The sequence below is a fragment of the Dendroctonus ponderosae genome, unplaced genomic scaffold (assembly GCF_020466585.1).
Source record: "Dendroctonus ponderosae isolate FM_Combo_2020 unplaced genomic scaffold, Dpon_F_20191213v2 Dpon_F_20191213_6, whole genome shotgun sequence".
Taxonomy (NCBI): Eukaryota; Metazoa; Arthropoda; class Insecta; order Coleoptera; family Curculionidae; genus Dendroctonus; species Dendroctonus ponderosae.
Window position 1 is genome coordinate 5,516,267 of NW_026018814.1, and position 17,638 is coordinate 5,533,904.

At 34.0% G+C, this 17,638-nt stretch overlaps 1 protein-coding gene across 6 annotated transcripts in view; it reads right to left on the reverse strand.

The window, feature by feature from the left end:
* LOC109540465 (heterogeneous nuclear ribonucleoprotein K homolog) overlaps positions 1-17,638 on the reverse strand; it is a 75,525-nt gene that overhangs the window by 3,777 nt on the left and 54,110 nt on the right. For 5 of the 6 annotated variants that reach the window (XM_019908864.2, XM_019908865.2, XM_019908870.2 and 2 more), the window contains 4 exons: positions 8,095-8,223; positions 4,981-5,168; positions 2,869-3,090; positions 2,316-2,646 (listed from right to left, as the gene is read on the reverse strand). In XM_019908864.2, coding sequence (XP_019764423.1) covers positions 2,316-2,646; positions 2,869-3,090; positions 4,981-5,168; positions 8,095-8,223 — 870 coding nt within the window. The remainder of the gene's footprint in view (positions 1-2,315; positions 2,647-2,868; positions 3,091-4,980; positions 5,169-8,094; positions 8,224-17,638) is intronic. The other variant, XM_019908868.2, reaches the window with a different exon arrangement.

The following is a 17,638-nucleotide window of genomic DNA, read 5'->3' on the forward strand; positions in this document are numbered from 1 at the left end:
TTGAAATACATGACATTAAAATGTTTAGATAACGGATTCCTGATTATGATTTTGAGAAGTGTAGTCCGGAGACAGTGTTAACTCACTCAGGAAACGTTATATAAGATAAATAACATACATAATCAGCACACAGTATGAAATATTAGTACTAGTAAATAAAGGGACTACTACTGAAGTTATCGGATTACAACTAACGAGATTACACCTTTAAACTTCATGCACAATTAACAGCAAAGAACGGAAGTGTATTCACTATAGTGCACAAGGAATCAGAAACTCATGTGTTGATCAGCATACGAGTTTTTGTGCATTTCCCTCACGTTTTCCGTTTTTCAGGATCATAACGCAAAAATCATGCACATTAATACAAACAATTACACAACTATGATGTACAAAGAAAGAGTTGAGTATTTTTATCAGCAGTAATTACCACCAGCAGTCCTAGGATCAGTTTTCAACGTATTAGATATCGATAGATAATATATTTACCGCACTCGTTCAGTATAGCATTCCGGACTCAAGAGAACTAAGCTTTAAATCGTACAAATAAAGAAATGTTTTTTTCGGTGGTATCGGTTAAAGGCACTATTTAATTCTGTTAGATGTAGACAAGATATTTAGCCTACAATACAGTAAAGTGATGCTTTCGGTACCCAAATAAGTGGACTTTCAGGTATGCGATAGTTTATAGCAAATAAATACCTCATTATATTAGCAGCTTTAGAAACAAGAGCAAGAACTGCGTTTTTTAGACGACGGCGAATTTGTCTCCATTCGGCAGGAGTACGAAAAACAGATGTAAACTCTCGCATCGAAGATAATTTTTATTTGAATTAATCAGAAACTGCCATTTTTCGCACAGAAACTATGATCAAAAGAAGCACTTTTAAGGTGCATTTTATTTAGCATACTGGCATATTTTATTTAGCATGTAGTTTGACTTACTTTTGCGCAGTGTGCTTTACAAGGTGTTATTTAATAATTATCATTATTTGAGAAAAGCGCAACACGAGGAAATTCACGCGTTTTAAAAACTATTTTGTAAAAAAAAAACGATACATTTCGCTCTTGTATCGAAAACTATTGTTATGTGGAAATGTTTGGAAGTTGGTGAAGCAAAATTGCACTCACTCGTAAACGTCTCCAAACCACACACTGTTATCAGCATCATTCGCAAACTCAAAAGCAGCTACCGAAAAGCAAAACGCTAGAAACTGATCCTGTGATGGCTTGATGGTTGTCTATCTACTAAATAACCAGTATTATATACACACCATTTGTAACTGAAAAATTCTTCGGTTATTACATATCCAAGTTTCCCGTAATTACAATCACCACGATACAAACTCATGGACTCCTTAATTTATCACTAACCATTTCTTTATTTATACCACCTATATTATTTAGTAAAAACTGACGATCTAGCTATTAGGTTGTCCCACAAGTTTTTTGCCTTCCGAGCCACATTATTAATTATTTCTTTTGTATAAACACACCGGCGTATCGGGATGTCACTTGAACTTGCATACCATTCGTATATGCGAATATCTAATCTTATGCGACGACGACTTTATGAAACGCGTCTCCACGTGTGATTTCTTCTTCAACCAGGAAATATCCAAAATAATCTTCTGTGTATTTAAGGGTACTGAAAGGTTTAGTAAATCACGAGCTCCTTCCTCAAGGTGAAACGATGTTTGCTAAATATTTAAATCGATTAAAGCGGAAGAACGTCCTGATCCAGATCCAATGCCGCGTCTCGACATAATTCAACGCGCTCGCGATGTAGTTACATACCATACATATCAGTGTAAACATAGTAGAAACTAGACGCGAACTAGAAATGTGTGATACATTTATGGTCGGGTTTCAACGGCAGGTCAAAGAGACTTGTGACAGAGTGGAGCCCTGAAAACTTAGATTTGAAATTCGCGAGTATTCACTGGAAAGATCGTCCGAGAAAATACCCACAGGAGCGGTGAGGTTGCGTTTGCCTCTCGTTGCATCACAAAATTCAGATTACTGCCTACGTCGTTAAAAACTCTAGAAGTGATAAATATCTCAAATCCGTGAAAGCGAAATAAACACGCATATTTTGCAAGTAAGCGTCGATAGTTTCGGAAATAGGACATAATGTAGCTAGAAAGTATATCAGGTATTGAAAGGTTAAGAGCAGATCTTATAAAATACAAGTATAATCTTTAACTGACAAATATCGTGAATTATTTTTGAGTCTAAAATAAGACCACTCATGGGACTCCCTAACTGATTTAACCACTGTTAAACTATGACCCGAGTAATTTAAAAGCACTTACGTCGGTGGGAATCGTAACCTGGGTTTGGGTGAGCCCTCCAGGCCCCGATGCATTGCCTAATCCAATGGGTCCAGACGCGTTAGGCGGAGGCGAGCTAAAGCTTGGTGGAGGGTTATTGAAAGAGTTGTTGCCTCCTCCTCCTCCACCCCAGCCATTCCGCTCAAAACCACCACCACCACCTACTCCATTGTTGGCACGACCACCGCCAAATCCAGCACCATTACCAGACCCGCCTCCTTGACTGCCACCAAACGGACTGCGATTGTCACCAAACGAGTTTCTGTTGGTGAATCCACTGTCTCGGTTGGGGCCACTTCTGTCAAAACTGTTCCTATCGAAATAATTGTTCTTTTACCTTCAATAGAGTTCGAGATAATTAAACAATTCGAACTATTCGATTACGGCGTTTATCGCAAAATATCTCATAATTGTCAGCACTATCAGAAGGAATTTAACTTAATTTATGAATTTCTATTCAGTTTATCTTAACTATTGCATGTTAATGCGCTCTTTAAACTAAAATATTTGAAAAATATTTCATTTAAAACTCTACCTGTTGTTGAAGCCGCCACCACTTGCTCCTCCTCTGTTTGGTGGTCCGCTGTCACCTCCAAATCGATTTACTGGCTTGCTACCTCCTCCAAAAGGTGGTTCTCTTATTCCACCTCCGCGAGGTCCACCCAGACCTGGCCCACCTGGTCCTCCAGCACCACCCGGTCCACCTCTAGGTCCATCTCGTGGGCCGGGCCCACCTCTTGATCCGTCACTAAAAGACCTAAAGAAACTTTGATCATTAGAGATTCGGTTTTACATTGCTGTTTTGATAGAAAACTACTCCGCTTAAAGAGCCATTTTCTGAATACATAAGGTGAACTGCTCCGAGCAGTTATACATATGTACATCGTCAAGGTGAAAAAATTGCCTTATCCGCCGCCACCCCACTTGGGATGAAACTGATCGGCATAATTTTTACACTCATTTAATAGCATTGCTTTGTTTCAATAACATGCTTATTGCTGGTTTTTAGTTATCATTTGAATTCTATTATGTATAGACATGATTTAATGCACTTGAAATTAGCCATTTAAGCTCATATGTCTAACAGTTTTTGCGAAATTATTTAAATATATTTTGCTCTACGAGGGCCAATCTCTGGATATTAATGAGTTGATGGAAGTGAGACTGCTGTTTCACAGTTAATATGACAAAGACTAATTACCGTTAGCCTGTGTTAATTGAAAGGATTCGTAATTAAATAAAAACAGCAGAAAATGCAATAAATAAAATAAAACGCATTACGGAGCCTTGGCATATAAATTTGCGATTCGGACACGTATTTTACGTGAAAATATGTCGTATTTTAATTATACACTTTTGAATATTACAGCTAGTCGATTACAAGCCTTATATTGAAAAGAAAAAAATTGTGGGGTATCACTTGCTCCGGAAATAATGCTTGGTACTACTTTATGGAGACATTTTTGTGTGGTTCAATTGCATACTTGGTTTTTAAGAACACACAATCCAAATTTTAAACAGTCTACCCAAATACCAAAGAAAATAAGGAGATTTGTTTGCATGTTGCACTGAATAAAATAATTCAAATTTATAATAGTTGCTGCCGTAGGATTTGTTGATTACGTTGGCCTGTATTGCATTGTTCACTGTATTGTTTGTTTTTACCTTTTAAAATCGATGTTCTTATGTGTCATTCGCTTTGTCCATAAAATGTACATTTCAGATTTTCCGTGGCAAAAAAGGCTACCTTGATTTCATTTGAATAATTGCTAAAGAATCTCAAATACAAGGTGGTTTCAGATAAATAGCATAAATTTGAAATTGCCCCGTATAGTAACATTAAATTTAAAAAATTCTATTCAAAGACAACTCACAGTGGCATGCACGATTTAGTCGAAATTAATCAAGATAATCACATTCATTATTTATTTATTTACTATTATTTATAAGTAAGTAAGAAAGCATTGACTTTATTGAGCAAATATGCATAATTTAATAACAATTGCTGTGAAAAATATAGGTTTCATATTGTGAACATAACATAAGTGTTCTTCTGTCTTATGTTCCATGAAGTAATGAAACTCAGTTTAATAATAACTCCAAAGGAATTAACAGCAAAACTAATATAAACAGTAGCAAATATTAGTGCCAATTGTTCAAGCCTGCAAAGCAACATTGCAGCTGCTTTCAGTTTGTCGTCTATTGTTAGTTAAACTGTTACATTGTTAACACGAAACGCTAATTATGCTTATACTATACTACGTTTACGTGACTATTCACAGGCTGAACCAATCACCTGCATCGACTGATCAATAAGTAAAGTAATAATTCTATTAAAAGTAATGAAATAAAACTCCTATTAAAGCTAGCAAAATTAATGAATCAAGTCAAGACTGAGCCATCATTATGCCGTTTAATGCCTAGAGTCGTTAGAGCGATGTAGTTTTACAGGACGCACAAAACATTAATTTGTAAAATTTGGATATGCAGTAGATGCCAATTAAAGAAAATCTCATGCTCGTCTGATTTTCCTTTATTAATTTGATCGACATATTGCTCATGATTATTTATAGAACAGAATTAAAGTTAATCATTGCAAACTAGTTATTCCCTTACTAAATATAAAATATACTTGATAAAGGCTTACCGTCCACCGCCTGCTCCGCCGCCTCCTCTTGGTGGTCCTCCACGTCCTCCGGTGCGGCCTCCAAAGTTAGGACCTTCTCTGTCCCGACCGCCCCCTTGTTGTTGACCACCCCATCCGCCATACTCATTGGCGTAGAACTCATCGAAGTTATGTGGGTCGTAAGGGTTAACAACACCTTTGATAGGGCTCTAAAGAATCAAATTACTATAATATTTCGTTTTTCAATAAAGAATCTATATTAAACATTTCTCTACAGTAACTTCAATTTTCAATTTCAGTTTTTTGGATTTGAAATAGATTAGGTTGGATATCACAAAAAGGTGGCGGTCCGTTTTAATAGAGTGTGGTTTTTTCATAATTGTGACGAAGTGAAGAATTCCTTTCATCTTATTCGATTAGAAGCCTATTGGTTAATTTTCTCGTCTAATCAACTTTATTTTAGAGAAAAAGAAATTGCTGAAGAAAACAGATATTTTCCTTCAGCAGTGTCTAAATGACTACTTAATTTTGCTATCGACAATGTCATGTGAATCGCATTATATCGGAAATATGGAATTATTGTGACCCTTATGGCAAGTGAGGTCATTTGTAAGTGTAGTGAACGTTTTGATGATTAATGGGAAGAAAATGGAGGATAGGATGACAGCTTGCAGAAAGCTAGTAACAATGATCTCTAATCTAAAAATGTTTTAGCTTGAACTGAGTTTAGTTTTCCGACAAGCAACTGAAGTTTTATGGATTCTTTTTATTTCTCTTTGCTTTGCTGATTTCAAATAATTTTGGCTTTGGGCAGAATTCCTGCGGTATTAAACACATTTTTTCTTTCATTCCAGGTGGCACTACGCTTCTTTCGGCAAGCTAAGAGTTACTATGCCCCTGATGGACATGCAGAACTTTTAGTTTCATATTCATCAACTGAATCGTAGGGTGGATTTGGTATCCGTTGATCTATTCGTTTTTTCGTAGTTAATTTTTAATCCTAATTAAACTAAATTATTATTTCCTTCCTAGTCCTTTTCATTTCCAGTGACCTGTATAGTCAACAACGGTCTACGAATTATCCTCTCGTCATAGAGAATATAACTAATAAATAAATCACATAGGTAAATCACTGAATAGTTAGAATAAATTGAATTTCAAACGATGTGCTTACTAAAACCGCACAGCAAATATTTGAAATAAATAAAGTGTTCAGATATATCAAGGTAACCATCATGTCGCTTTCGCCTCGGCAAAATATTGAAGCTCCTTATCCCCATACGATGCAATTTGCTACATTTTGATGCATGAAAGTTATCTAGCTAAACATGGAATTGTAAAACGGTTGCATTAACATTGCAAATTCATATGAGATATTTTCAAAAGGCTGAAACTTCATGTCCAATTGCTTTTATGTTTGACAACGAACATATATTTAATACACGCTATAAAATTTCCACCTTAACTTGCACATGTTGAGAATAAACTTAGAAACTGGCCACCCGTATCAGCTGTGATATTTTTATTGGAAAGGTAATGCGAGAAGATTAAATACTGAGGATTTACAAAAACGAGTGTTTCAAATAGATTTAAAGCCTTTCAGTGGAGGAACATTCTAAGTAAATTAAACCTTCGTCGACAACCAGGCAAACTCAGCAGATAATTCCTTAGGAAACCATTATTCTCATAATTAAACTTCCGTAGTAATATACATGATAAAATCAACGAGAAAAGATGATGCCAGACCAAACCCACTATCCTGACAGGATCTCTAACCGATTAGAAATGTATAGTAAATTTTCCTGTATCTGCTTAAATATTATAAAAAATATATTTGGTTGAATAAATAAAACTTTGCACCACAAAGAGAGTAACATTCACCACTATTTATTACTTGTGTAAAATTTTCGTATTTTATTGCTTAAAATAGTAATGTTTTTAAAATTTTCTCTAATATAAGTTTCCAAGTTATTATAACTGAAGGTTTGAACTACGCGTGATGGAAAACGAATATATACACTTTCGGTAGAGTCAGATTTTCAAGGGTAACTAAAAGTGACAAAACCAAATTGAATGAGGCACAATGTGATTGGTTTCATATTGTTTCACATTTGGCAGACAAACAAAAAAATGAGATGCGCAATTGAATTTAAGACAATTGAATCTGCCTTTATCTGATTATTAGTAATCTGGACGCTTTTGCATGATGGTGTTAAAGGATTTACTCTAAATCTAGTGGCTTGTACATATTTCTCTTAAGGCCATTTATCAACATTTGACTAAAATTAATTACTATTTGACGTTCTTATTAAAACCTGACCCAGAAATAAAAAATTATTCCCTGATAAAATGAAAAATTCCATGCAAATTGAAAACCTTTAATCATGAGATAATTCGTTTTGAGATTCAACTTTATATGAAACCTCTAAATTTTTAAACCACTTTATAATAGCATGCACATTTTTTTCTTGGAAATTCTTTATTGCCAAAGCGAAAATTGGGGTCTGTTAATTGCTCCAGTTTCTATGCATAATATTGCTTTTGTAATGAGGCATAACCGAAAGCAATCTCCGAAAAATAAATGCTAATTTTCAAGTGACATACACCAACACTGTCTAAACAACTTTCGAAAATAATCGCTTGAAGAAAATTACAAAAAATCGATTTTAATTAGTGAAATTAAAATAAGCTCAGATCTGAATAAATAGAGGTTTTAGATAATAAACTCGGGACACTTTGCTGTAGAGTAATACACACTGTTGTTTTCCATCATACGCGTTCTAGCTAATTATTGTCCTTCAAAGGAATGTTGATGGAAATTGTCCTTCAAAGGACAATAATTCGAACAAATTTGAGGTTTCAAGGCAGCAAAGACCTAAAAGAATCTAATGGTTACCAATTATGAGTTTGGATGAGTTTTAAAGCTGATGATAGCTCTGTTGTCTCGCAAAAACGTTATGAAATAAACGATATACAAAAAAATATTTCACACTTTGACTGAAACCCCGGAAGGAAAAGAATATAATACCAAGTTATTGTAGTTAAGTACTATCTAATATCATTAAATTTTCCCTCGAAACCACACAATCACACGAACTTTTGTTTGTGTGAATTAATAATTAGTGAATAACTTACCTGTTTAATTAGGGTAAGCACCTCACGCAAAGTGTCGATACACTTGGCCGGCTCACCAATGATCTGAATAACACGGTCAGAGCTCTGCGGGGCGGGATTTGAAAATATTTTGATACGGGTGCCAATTTTCTGGAAATAAAGAAAAAAAAACTTATTAATCATGAGATTGATGAATTAATAGCAATAACAATGCAGCAAAACACGAATTGAAAGAGCACAAAACATCTTCCGACTTCTCAGTTGTAGAAAATTATCAGGGCAGCCTAATCCAATCACTCTATCTCCTAAAATAGGTTCAGCTGGAGAATCTCGGTTTAATATTGAAATTTCCCACAGTAAATTTTAGAAGCAAACGTGGTGTGAAATTGCAAATGTCGGACCTCAACCCTGTGCCTTGCATACGAAATTTAACCTCGTTGATTTTGTCGAGCATTCCGGCATTTCCTCCTAAACTAGACCTTCCATTTGATCCTTGCTGGGTTTGCATAGATTCTAGTTGATTGGAAAATAGCATTTCAAACTGTATTTGATAAAGTTTTGCAGTTGACAGTAAAATATTACCGTCTATCTTTTACGAAATTGAACATTGAGTAATTAGCTGTTGATTCGAATGACTGTATCAAAGTTCGGATAAGTATTTGTATAAATTAATCAACTGTAGACTTTTATTTGAATTTATATTTTTTTCTGTATTGAAATATTTTGTGCTGAAAAAAGCATGACAATAGAATTATCTGCCTGAATGTCTCATTAGTCTGTCCGCTGCTTAGCCTACATCATTAATCATAAAACAAAGAAAGTCGTTGTTTCGTATGGTATTTAAGGAAAATATTAAAGAGTGAATTGACGAATTTCCTCGCAAAAAAAAACGTTTTTTGATTAATCGAAGAATTTTGCAATGGCATTATTCAGTCTAAATGCCAAATTATTTGACAAAAAGTTAATTAAGTCCGTTCATTGTGAGAAATCACCGCCAAAATACGGTGTAACATTTAACACACAATTTAAATCCAATAATGAATTTAATTATTAAATTCATTGAAATGCAACGATAAGTATATAAAATCAAAGTATCTCAAATCAATGAAAAACTATTGGCAAATACTTAGGACTACGTAGTAACTAAAGATTTCAGAGGTTTTTAAAACTTTGTTCTGAACAGTTGCTCGTTTAATTTACAAATGGCCCCTTATCCATACTCAATTTTCTCTATTTTTGAAAAGAAAGAAAGACTGAGAACTTTTCCAAGTCAATTTATGTACATAAGGTGATACGTGCTGGCGACCTCCGGCGCAATATTTTACCTGAAGCACCAGAAACTTTTCACTCGGAGAGAAACGTAAAAAGTTACTAAAAGATGGATGAAACAATAATGTTCCGTAACTTGTGTCTTCTATTTAGTCGGAATTTCTTATACGTATGTCGCTTTAATGTGAGCAAAAGCACTTTTTTGAACGTATTTCATAATCATGCAAATGTGGAATAAAACATGTCTAATGCTGGTTGCTGTTGTTCTTTCACGACTGTTTTTGCAAAAAAAATACGCTTATTTTGAAACCCTATAACTGAAACCCTTGCTGAATTATGCAAACACTTTTCAGTTACAATTGAGAAGATGTTTTGTCGTATTTTAACCGAGCATTGCTTAATTTTTTATTATATACATATATTATTACTCCTATAATAAAAAATAAATTACTGTATTTATTTTATATTATCATTCAAAAAGTTATATTAGCAATAGTAAAAATTGGACAAATTACAGAACATGTTCATTGTTGTTTAATAGAAATTCCATATGAAATATTCCGCAATAGGTTTCCAAATCCTCTCAATTAAAATGTAAATTATTGATTTTCACATAACGAAGTAAATTGCATGAGGGATGGCTTGAATACATCAAAATGGAGATTGACTGATTGATTGGATGTAGGAAATATGTGCTGACAACTTTTTACGTTCTTAATCAGATTCATAAAACCGTCTATTGAAAAACTTGTGAAGTGTTTATGACATGGTCTTCATTAAAAAAAAAAGTTGTACTCAAATATATAGGGTGACTGATGACTACTGAATCAGCTAGGAATTAGAATAATTTTAAGTATTTGTAAAGGCACTTACGAAACTGTGGCTCGTTGGAAAAATATCTGAGAAAGATATTCTTCTATCAATTAAACTGAAACCTTCTTTCAACTTTGAAAAAACCTAATCAACATTCACAGTAGTATTCTAACAAATGTTGTGCTTTTATGTATTTTGGAGACCTCAGCAGCGTGAACGCCCGCTTTGAATCTCATTGTTTTACCGCTCGTAAGTACATTTTAGCCGTAAATTGCTCAAAATGAACAAAAGAAAAACAATTGAGAAAAGCTGTCTACAAGAGGTACCATTTAAATAGTGAAGTTTGTGCTAATGTTGCAGGTTTTGTTGAAGTTAATTGTTTGCAAAATACGGAATTTTTCTTTTATTTGAATTGAATTTTAATTTAATTGACTCAAAGGTTTTTAGTCAACAGGTGTTGTAACTGTTTGCTCTGTATTAGTTATGGATCACTCTACATAGAATTGGCGAATATCTTTATTGTGACGTTAATTGCTGAGACTGAAGACAATAAATGTTTAAGGGTGCACATACTTTAATCGGTTACATAGATAATTTACTATTGGTCGTAAATGTAGTAGGTTGTATGTATCTTCATAAGGCCATACAATAGATATACTATCTTAGAATAGAATTACTAATGAAAATTTACGCTTATATATATAATTGTCCTGAATAAAATCTGCTGAATGAGAATCAACAAAAAAAACACGTAAGGCTAGTTTCTCAATAATGCAAAATTGAAACGAAAACAAATAGTGTTAGGTTTCGAAAATGGTAGAAAACGAGATATTAATTGAAATATTTCGCAAATAAAGCACCCCAAAATATAATCCAGTATCAAATTTTATTAAATGCAAAGTTGCTTCAAAAAATTCTACTAATTATACCTTTCTTTTACGAATGACATATCAATTCTTTGTGACCCAAACTCCATGACTTCAGCTCAGATATAAAGAAATTCAATAACACAATTGTGAATTAAGCAATAAATTCAAGAAGACAATCAAATTTCACTTGATGACGAATAAACTGACACTGTTCCAGGATTTTATGGTCGAAGCAATTAAACGAAATTGTCCGTCGGAAAACATCGAAAATAACGGAAAATGAGGGATTACTCACGAGCTGAGGCAGGGGTAGACGAACGAAATCCACCGAATAACTGAGCCGCGAAGGGTGCGTGACATGATCGGGAGTTGGAGGAGAACCGACCGCGCAATGTGTGTTACGGTCCGGGAATTACGAAGGCAGATGGAGAAATAAAAATAACCCTCCCGGAACAGGAAATCGGAAGCCACAACAAATAATAAAATGTCCTATTTATAATAAAATTAACGATACAAATGCTACCTCTCCTCAAAGCATGGAAAAAAATGTCGAACATTGAAAAACTCATTGCAGATTGCAGATCAACAATTTTACACTCACAAATTCAGTATTGATAATAATACGTTAAATGTAACCGCAAAAACTGCGCAAATTGATAAATAAAACAAAACCAGCAAAATAGAAACAGAAGGCTATGAAGCGAAGAGAACACAAGCAATCTATTGAACTCAGTGACTCATCAGAATCTGAAACTGGTCACGCATTGATGACTTTTTGGAAAACGAAGCAGTTAATACAAATTCCAGATACACAAAAAAATTGATACATGATGGGGAATGATTTCCACTAATTATATGGCTTTTAGAAGACACATCAACAAATAATTTCGCTCAGAACTTATCTAATCGGGTAAGCTCCAATCATCTTCCTAACATCGACACAATGTTCTTGTCAATTTCCGCACCTACTTGCAGTGGAAATGAATCATTTGAAAACGAGCAAATTAAATGAATGAAGAGGGAGTTAAATTTGATACCATCACAGTGGTGTTAAGCACGCAAGCTAAAATTTTGATATTTTAAAACTTGTATGTTATAGAACATTTGACTGAGTTAAAATTTCAAGGCTCACTCAAAACAGGGCTAATTATAATCGTTCCCAACTCTTAAAACGTACAATTTCCTACGCCCTAATCAAATAAGATGTCTCATGCAGACATTATACGAACGAACTTAGAAGAAACCTTTTAATCAATAAGTTTTTTAGAATCGGTTGTATTCTGCCTATTGCCCAGCACGGCTTAGCAACTGATAAAACAATTTTTTATGTAATTGGTCATTTTGCACTGTTAACGAAATAAGCAAACTTCTTTTGCAGAACTTAGTTCAGGTTCAGAAAACTTGGATTCTTATAATGTGCCCACCTGTGGTTTAACCCTCGTAACTAGTTTCCTTGGTTTTTCCTATAATCCATTCTTCACCTTTAACCTTTTTGAGTCGGTTATGTATCATTTTGCTGCCAAGATCGGTGTACGATTGAAATTCATAATTTCGAAAACTTCGTCTCGGAACGACAGCATTTTCTCGATGCCATAAACATCACTCTATTGGAAAACAAGTGCTTTTTATAACGCACACCGACTCGACTCCTTAAGCTTGTTATATCTTTCGGGCAAACAAAGTAAGACAAACGGCTACATAAATGAATATCAAAGGTAAAACATATGTTCTCTTATTTATACACAAACAAAAAACAAATACATATTTATTTCCAAATTGTTACAAAGATATAATGAAATGAAATTGCGCCAATAAAAAACAAGTTATTCATTTTATATTTATCACATTAAAACAATCTTCGCGTTGGCAAGGTTCCAGACTAATAAGAATAATTTCCTTTCCGATTCTGATGATTTTAATAAAGTTGTGCTCTGGGGCATACTTTTGCAAACTAAAATTTAATTAATATTCAATTTATATTTTTGGTTGTGGCTTTTCTGATTCATCAAAAATTGTTCCAAAAGTAAATGAAGTCGATTAGCTCCATCAATTAAAAACCTGATTAAATTTAAAAAATATAAATTTCATAATTGTTTTGTATAAAAGTATGATACGAAACTGAACTTTAATGACCCCGCAATCAGTTAAACTTATAATTAGTTAAAGGATGTCATTTAAGAAAAAAAATAATTCCCATTTGAACCGTCGTCTTTTTAATTAATCGTCGAAATCTCGGAGAACTAATAATATGTTGTGACTTGAGACCATTTTAGCTGTAACTAGAAACTTTGAAATATTTTACTTGTAAATAGAAAGCCGAAATGGTTATGCAAGATGTAACCCTTTCGTGATATTCTAAATTTTCAACTGCACTTTTGTACGCTTTACTTCTACATTGACTTATTTTAATTCATTTACGATTTGCAAATTCCATCTTGGTATTCGCACTAAATTTTCGTAAAGATATCACTTTCACACACAAAAAATTTATTTTTCAACTTATCGCTCCAATTTCTGCATTTCTTAAATTTAAGATGTATAATGACACATGTAAAAGTTGGGTTTCTGATGTGCACATCTTTAAGTTGGATCATTTTGCTTAAAAGTTGTGATACAAACACAAGTTTTGTGGCACTAGTCCCAGAAGTACCGTCCAAATTCATTTATAATTAACAGTTTTTTTTTTAATTCTTAGAATTGAAAATTTAAATTATAAGGTGCGTTCCTCTGAAAAACTGAAGTTGATGGTTGTAACTTATTTTTGGACCACCCTACACTATAAATAAATCTGGTACAAATAAAAATTTACGGCTCTAAACTTCTGTCCATAAAATGGCCTGCTGATATTTAAATGAATTTAGACATTACCTTCTGGGACCTGGATAATTCCAACCTGTAATGATAACTTTAATCAATTTTGGAAAGATCCTTTAGAAGAGCCAGACTTAAATACGGATCAACTTTTTACGAACAAACGCCACGTAATGCTGAAGTAATATTTGCGAAAGGGCTTGCGTCTCTGTCGGAGACACCCAGTATTTTGTAGCTTCTAAAATTACTCTTTTGCTATGTTCACATCACATTTTTTCACTTCGAGAAATTGACCGGGTGTCTATATTAATTTTATGAAAACCTGCCCCCTTTCATCATATTTGCTGTAACGTAAAATGCGCTTCACGTCTTGTCTTCCGGAACAAAAAAATAGAATGGACGATGAAGAAATTACTCTCGGCATCTCCTATGAACTTGAAACAGTTCGAATCGGGAAATAACGCAGTGTAAGATACTGAGCGGAAGAACTTGGTGTATTTGAAGAATAATAAGAAAATTAAAGAAGTGTCATAAATAGTTGAAGTTTTTTTATATCAGAATTATCGAATAGACGTCGCAAAAGCCACGCTATAAAAAACCTCAATTAATTGCTCAAGTTTTAAACATCAAGCCATGTTTCTCAATGAGTGCAGATGAGTAGTTTTGGACAGGAAAATCGAATTGATTTAGAGCAAAACAATTCATAATATTGTAATGGTGAAGCGTTTGCAAACCTTGATCTTAGATGATATTACTAAAACCAATAGATACATCCGGTCGAAAGTTTGAGAAACGTGACCGAGTTGAAAAAAGATGACTCATCTCCAATGAACTCTTATGACAAGACAAAAAAGCTCGTTGGAACTGCTAAAACCGTCTGGCAAATAGCCGAACAAAAAACCGAACATATGAACTTCTTTTGCCATGCACACAGTTAATTCCGTTTTCCGGGAGCGGTAGAAATATGTGTCATATAAAAAGCAAGGAGAAGTCATCTAAACCGCCAGATGAGCCCCATTATGGCGGGTGGCGGTCGAAATCGATTGGGGTTGTCGGCCGTTGGTGAAGGCACGGCGCCGACTTGGCTCCACATGCAATGACAATCACCACCTGCCGAAGACGACGAAGAAATAGAATACCCGACATTACCGTGAACGTAATAATATACAGAGTACAGCATGATAAAGTGAAATAATTTAAACTGAATATAATTTAGTGATGGAAAAAATCGAATTGTTTGCTTATGGAATTAATTGGATGCCATCGAATAACTTCTAAAAACATCTCGATTTGATTTTGTAATACCATAATGGCTTTCGCATTCGATATGAACATGAGTTGCTTTGTAAGAACACACCAACTTGGCTTTGAAAGAAGAAGGCAAGATAATTAAAATGATTAGGCAGACATTCAACGCAGTAATTTGATACGTTTTTCGCTAAGCTAAAGCTGAACAATTCTAATTAAAAACGAGAGAGAAATCAAATAGACGTTGGAGCAACCAGCATCTCCTTGAACCGGTGGAGCTTACTGATATAAAGAGACATTGCATTTTAGTTCAAGTTGCTTTTTTATGACAAACTTTAAAAATTTGTTTTTGCATAATCCACACGGTACCTAGCCGAGCGTTCGCTTCTAAAAATTGAAATACTAAATAAATCGAGGCAATCACAGTTTGATTTATTGGGTTGAAAATCTCTAATTATGAGAAATATTTTAAAACGGTTAATATATAAAAATACACCCCAGCTGTAGAGAAACTTAAACACTAGCAGAGGACAGCATGGTTGCATAATTAGAAGCATCCACGCAACGAAAAACCAACTACTTTTACCAAACCACCAAATTATATCCATTTTGAGACCGCTAGTCACTAAAATTGAAAAAATCAGGATTCCGGACGATTTCCATGTAACTTTCAGCATCTTTGGGGCCAAAATTTCAAGCCGTTACTTGAGTCAGTTTGAAACAAACATTTTTCTTAAGAAGAGCGCGTTGAGTAAGAACAGTGCCACTATTTTTCGGCAAGACATACATTGATTTTTGTATTTTACAGAAGGAAAAAAATAACGGTTATCTTAATTGTAAAAATCTACGACAATAAAATTTGAACTTTGTCACGGAATATCCTGTGTGTGGTTGGTTCCATATGCTGTGACGAAAATGTGTGTTCATTGTGCTGTAAAGTGCGTGTCATGTGGAAACAGAATTAAATATTAATATGGTATATGTGACTGAAGCGCAATATTTCCGCATTAAGCTCTGATGAAAAACCAGCAGTGGTAAAAAAGTACTTCAAACGCCTTTGCCCATTTAAAAAATAATAAATCTAATCCCATTTGCTGAAATTTTAACTTATTTAATATACAATATGCTACTTTTATAATGAAACTAGCAGATGCGCTATATGAGACTGAAACGTCTGATAAAAACTGTATTATTTGGTGGGAAAAGTTTGCTCCCTAAACAGCTTTTACTTTGTTCGCCCACAACGCAATACTGATGTACAAGCTTGACTATACATACATACGCCTTATAAGAAGTAGATGAAGGAAGTAATGCAGCGAATAATACTTTAATAAGCTGAAACGAAAAATAACGCGAGCGCAGATGTAAATAGTTTTTTTATTGATAGAACGCACTGATCATCATTTTCAGATGTGTTTTTCGACAATTTACCTCTTTAACAATTAGTTTAATTTCATTACATTATAACAGGATTACCAGCTTTCGTCCACGAATTACTAAATATATTACTCAACTTGCCTTATACGGACTCTTCGAAAAAATGATATATCCGAAATATATTACATCTCCTTCAGTTTTAACCCATATCTCATTTAATCGAATTATCGAATCAATCATATTATGATCATTGCTAAAGTGAAAGGCAACCGAGAAAAAGGAGGAAGACACTCGATCTGAGGATATATTCGAAGTATATTATTGATTTAGCGCCGTTTTGGGGCAAACATAAAACATATTTCTCGTATTTGCTGCTTTTCTTTTTTAGAAGCACACCCGATTCCCTAGAGATAGGCATTCTTTGAAAAGAATGTTTTATATAAAATATGTATGGGCCACTCAGAGTGCTTTATATGGGAAAGATGAAATTAGGCTTGACTGATATTAGTTGATGTCGAACGTAAAATCGAATAGAGCGCCGATAAAAATGACTGGTTTGAAATATGATCAACTTGTGAAAAGTGCGAATATTCTGAAGTATGCAAATAATTCTGTATACCTGGCTTGATATATATGTATAAATATATACAAGTGTATTTACATTAATATCGCAACAACGCTAACAGGGATTAGATAATTTCACTAAAAATGGTTTCATAAAATTTCATTAAACATTTTAGAAAGTTTCAGAATACATGTGCGAAACAAGCACAAGCTTTTTCGGTAGCGATCGTTTCCTATTTCATCAAAGGGTGTACTTAGTGTTCGCGTTGCTAATAGTAATAATTGTTACCGTTTGAATGGATGGCTGTAGATATACAAAGTCTTACACAAAGCACACATTTTCAATAGATTGTCGTGGACAGCATTACAAAGTATAAAAAGGATCTAAACAACTTTTTGCCAAAACGGAAATTGGGAAATTCTATAAATTATTCAATCAATCCAGTTAAAAGCCTCGATTCAACCTGCCCTATTTTTTTATAAAAAAATAACCCTCTTCCACCGTCTCGCATAAAAAAATACTTGTATTGGACATCAAAGCAAAATCGCGTAAAATCTGGCTACATCGGTTTAAGTTTTTAGGTCGTTCAGTCGCTTACTTGCTTTTGAGGTTT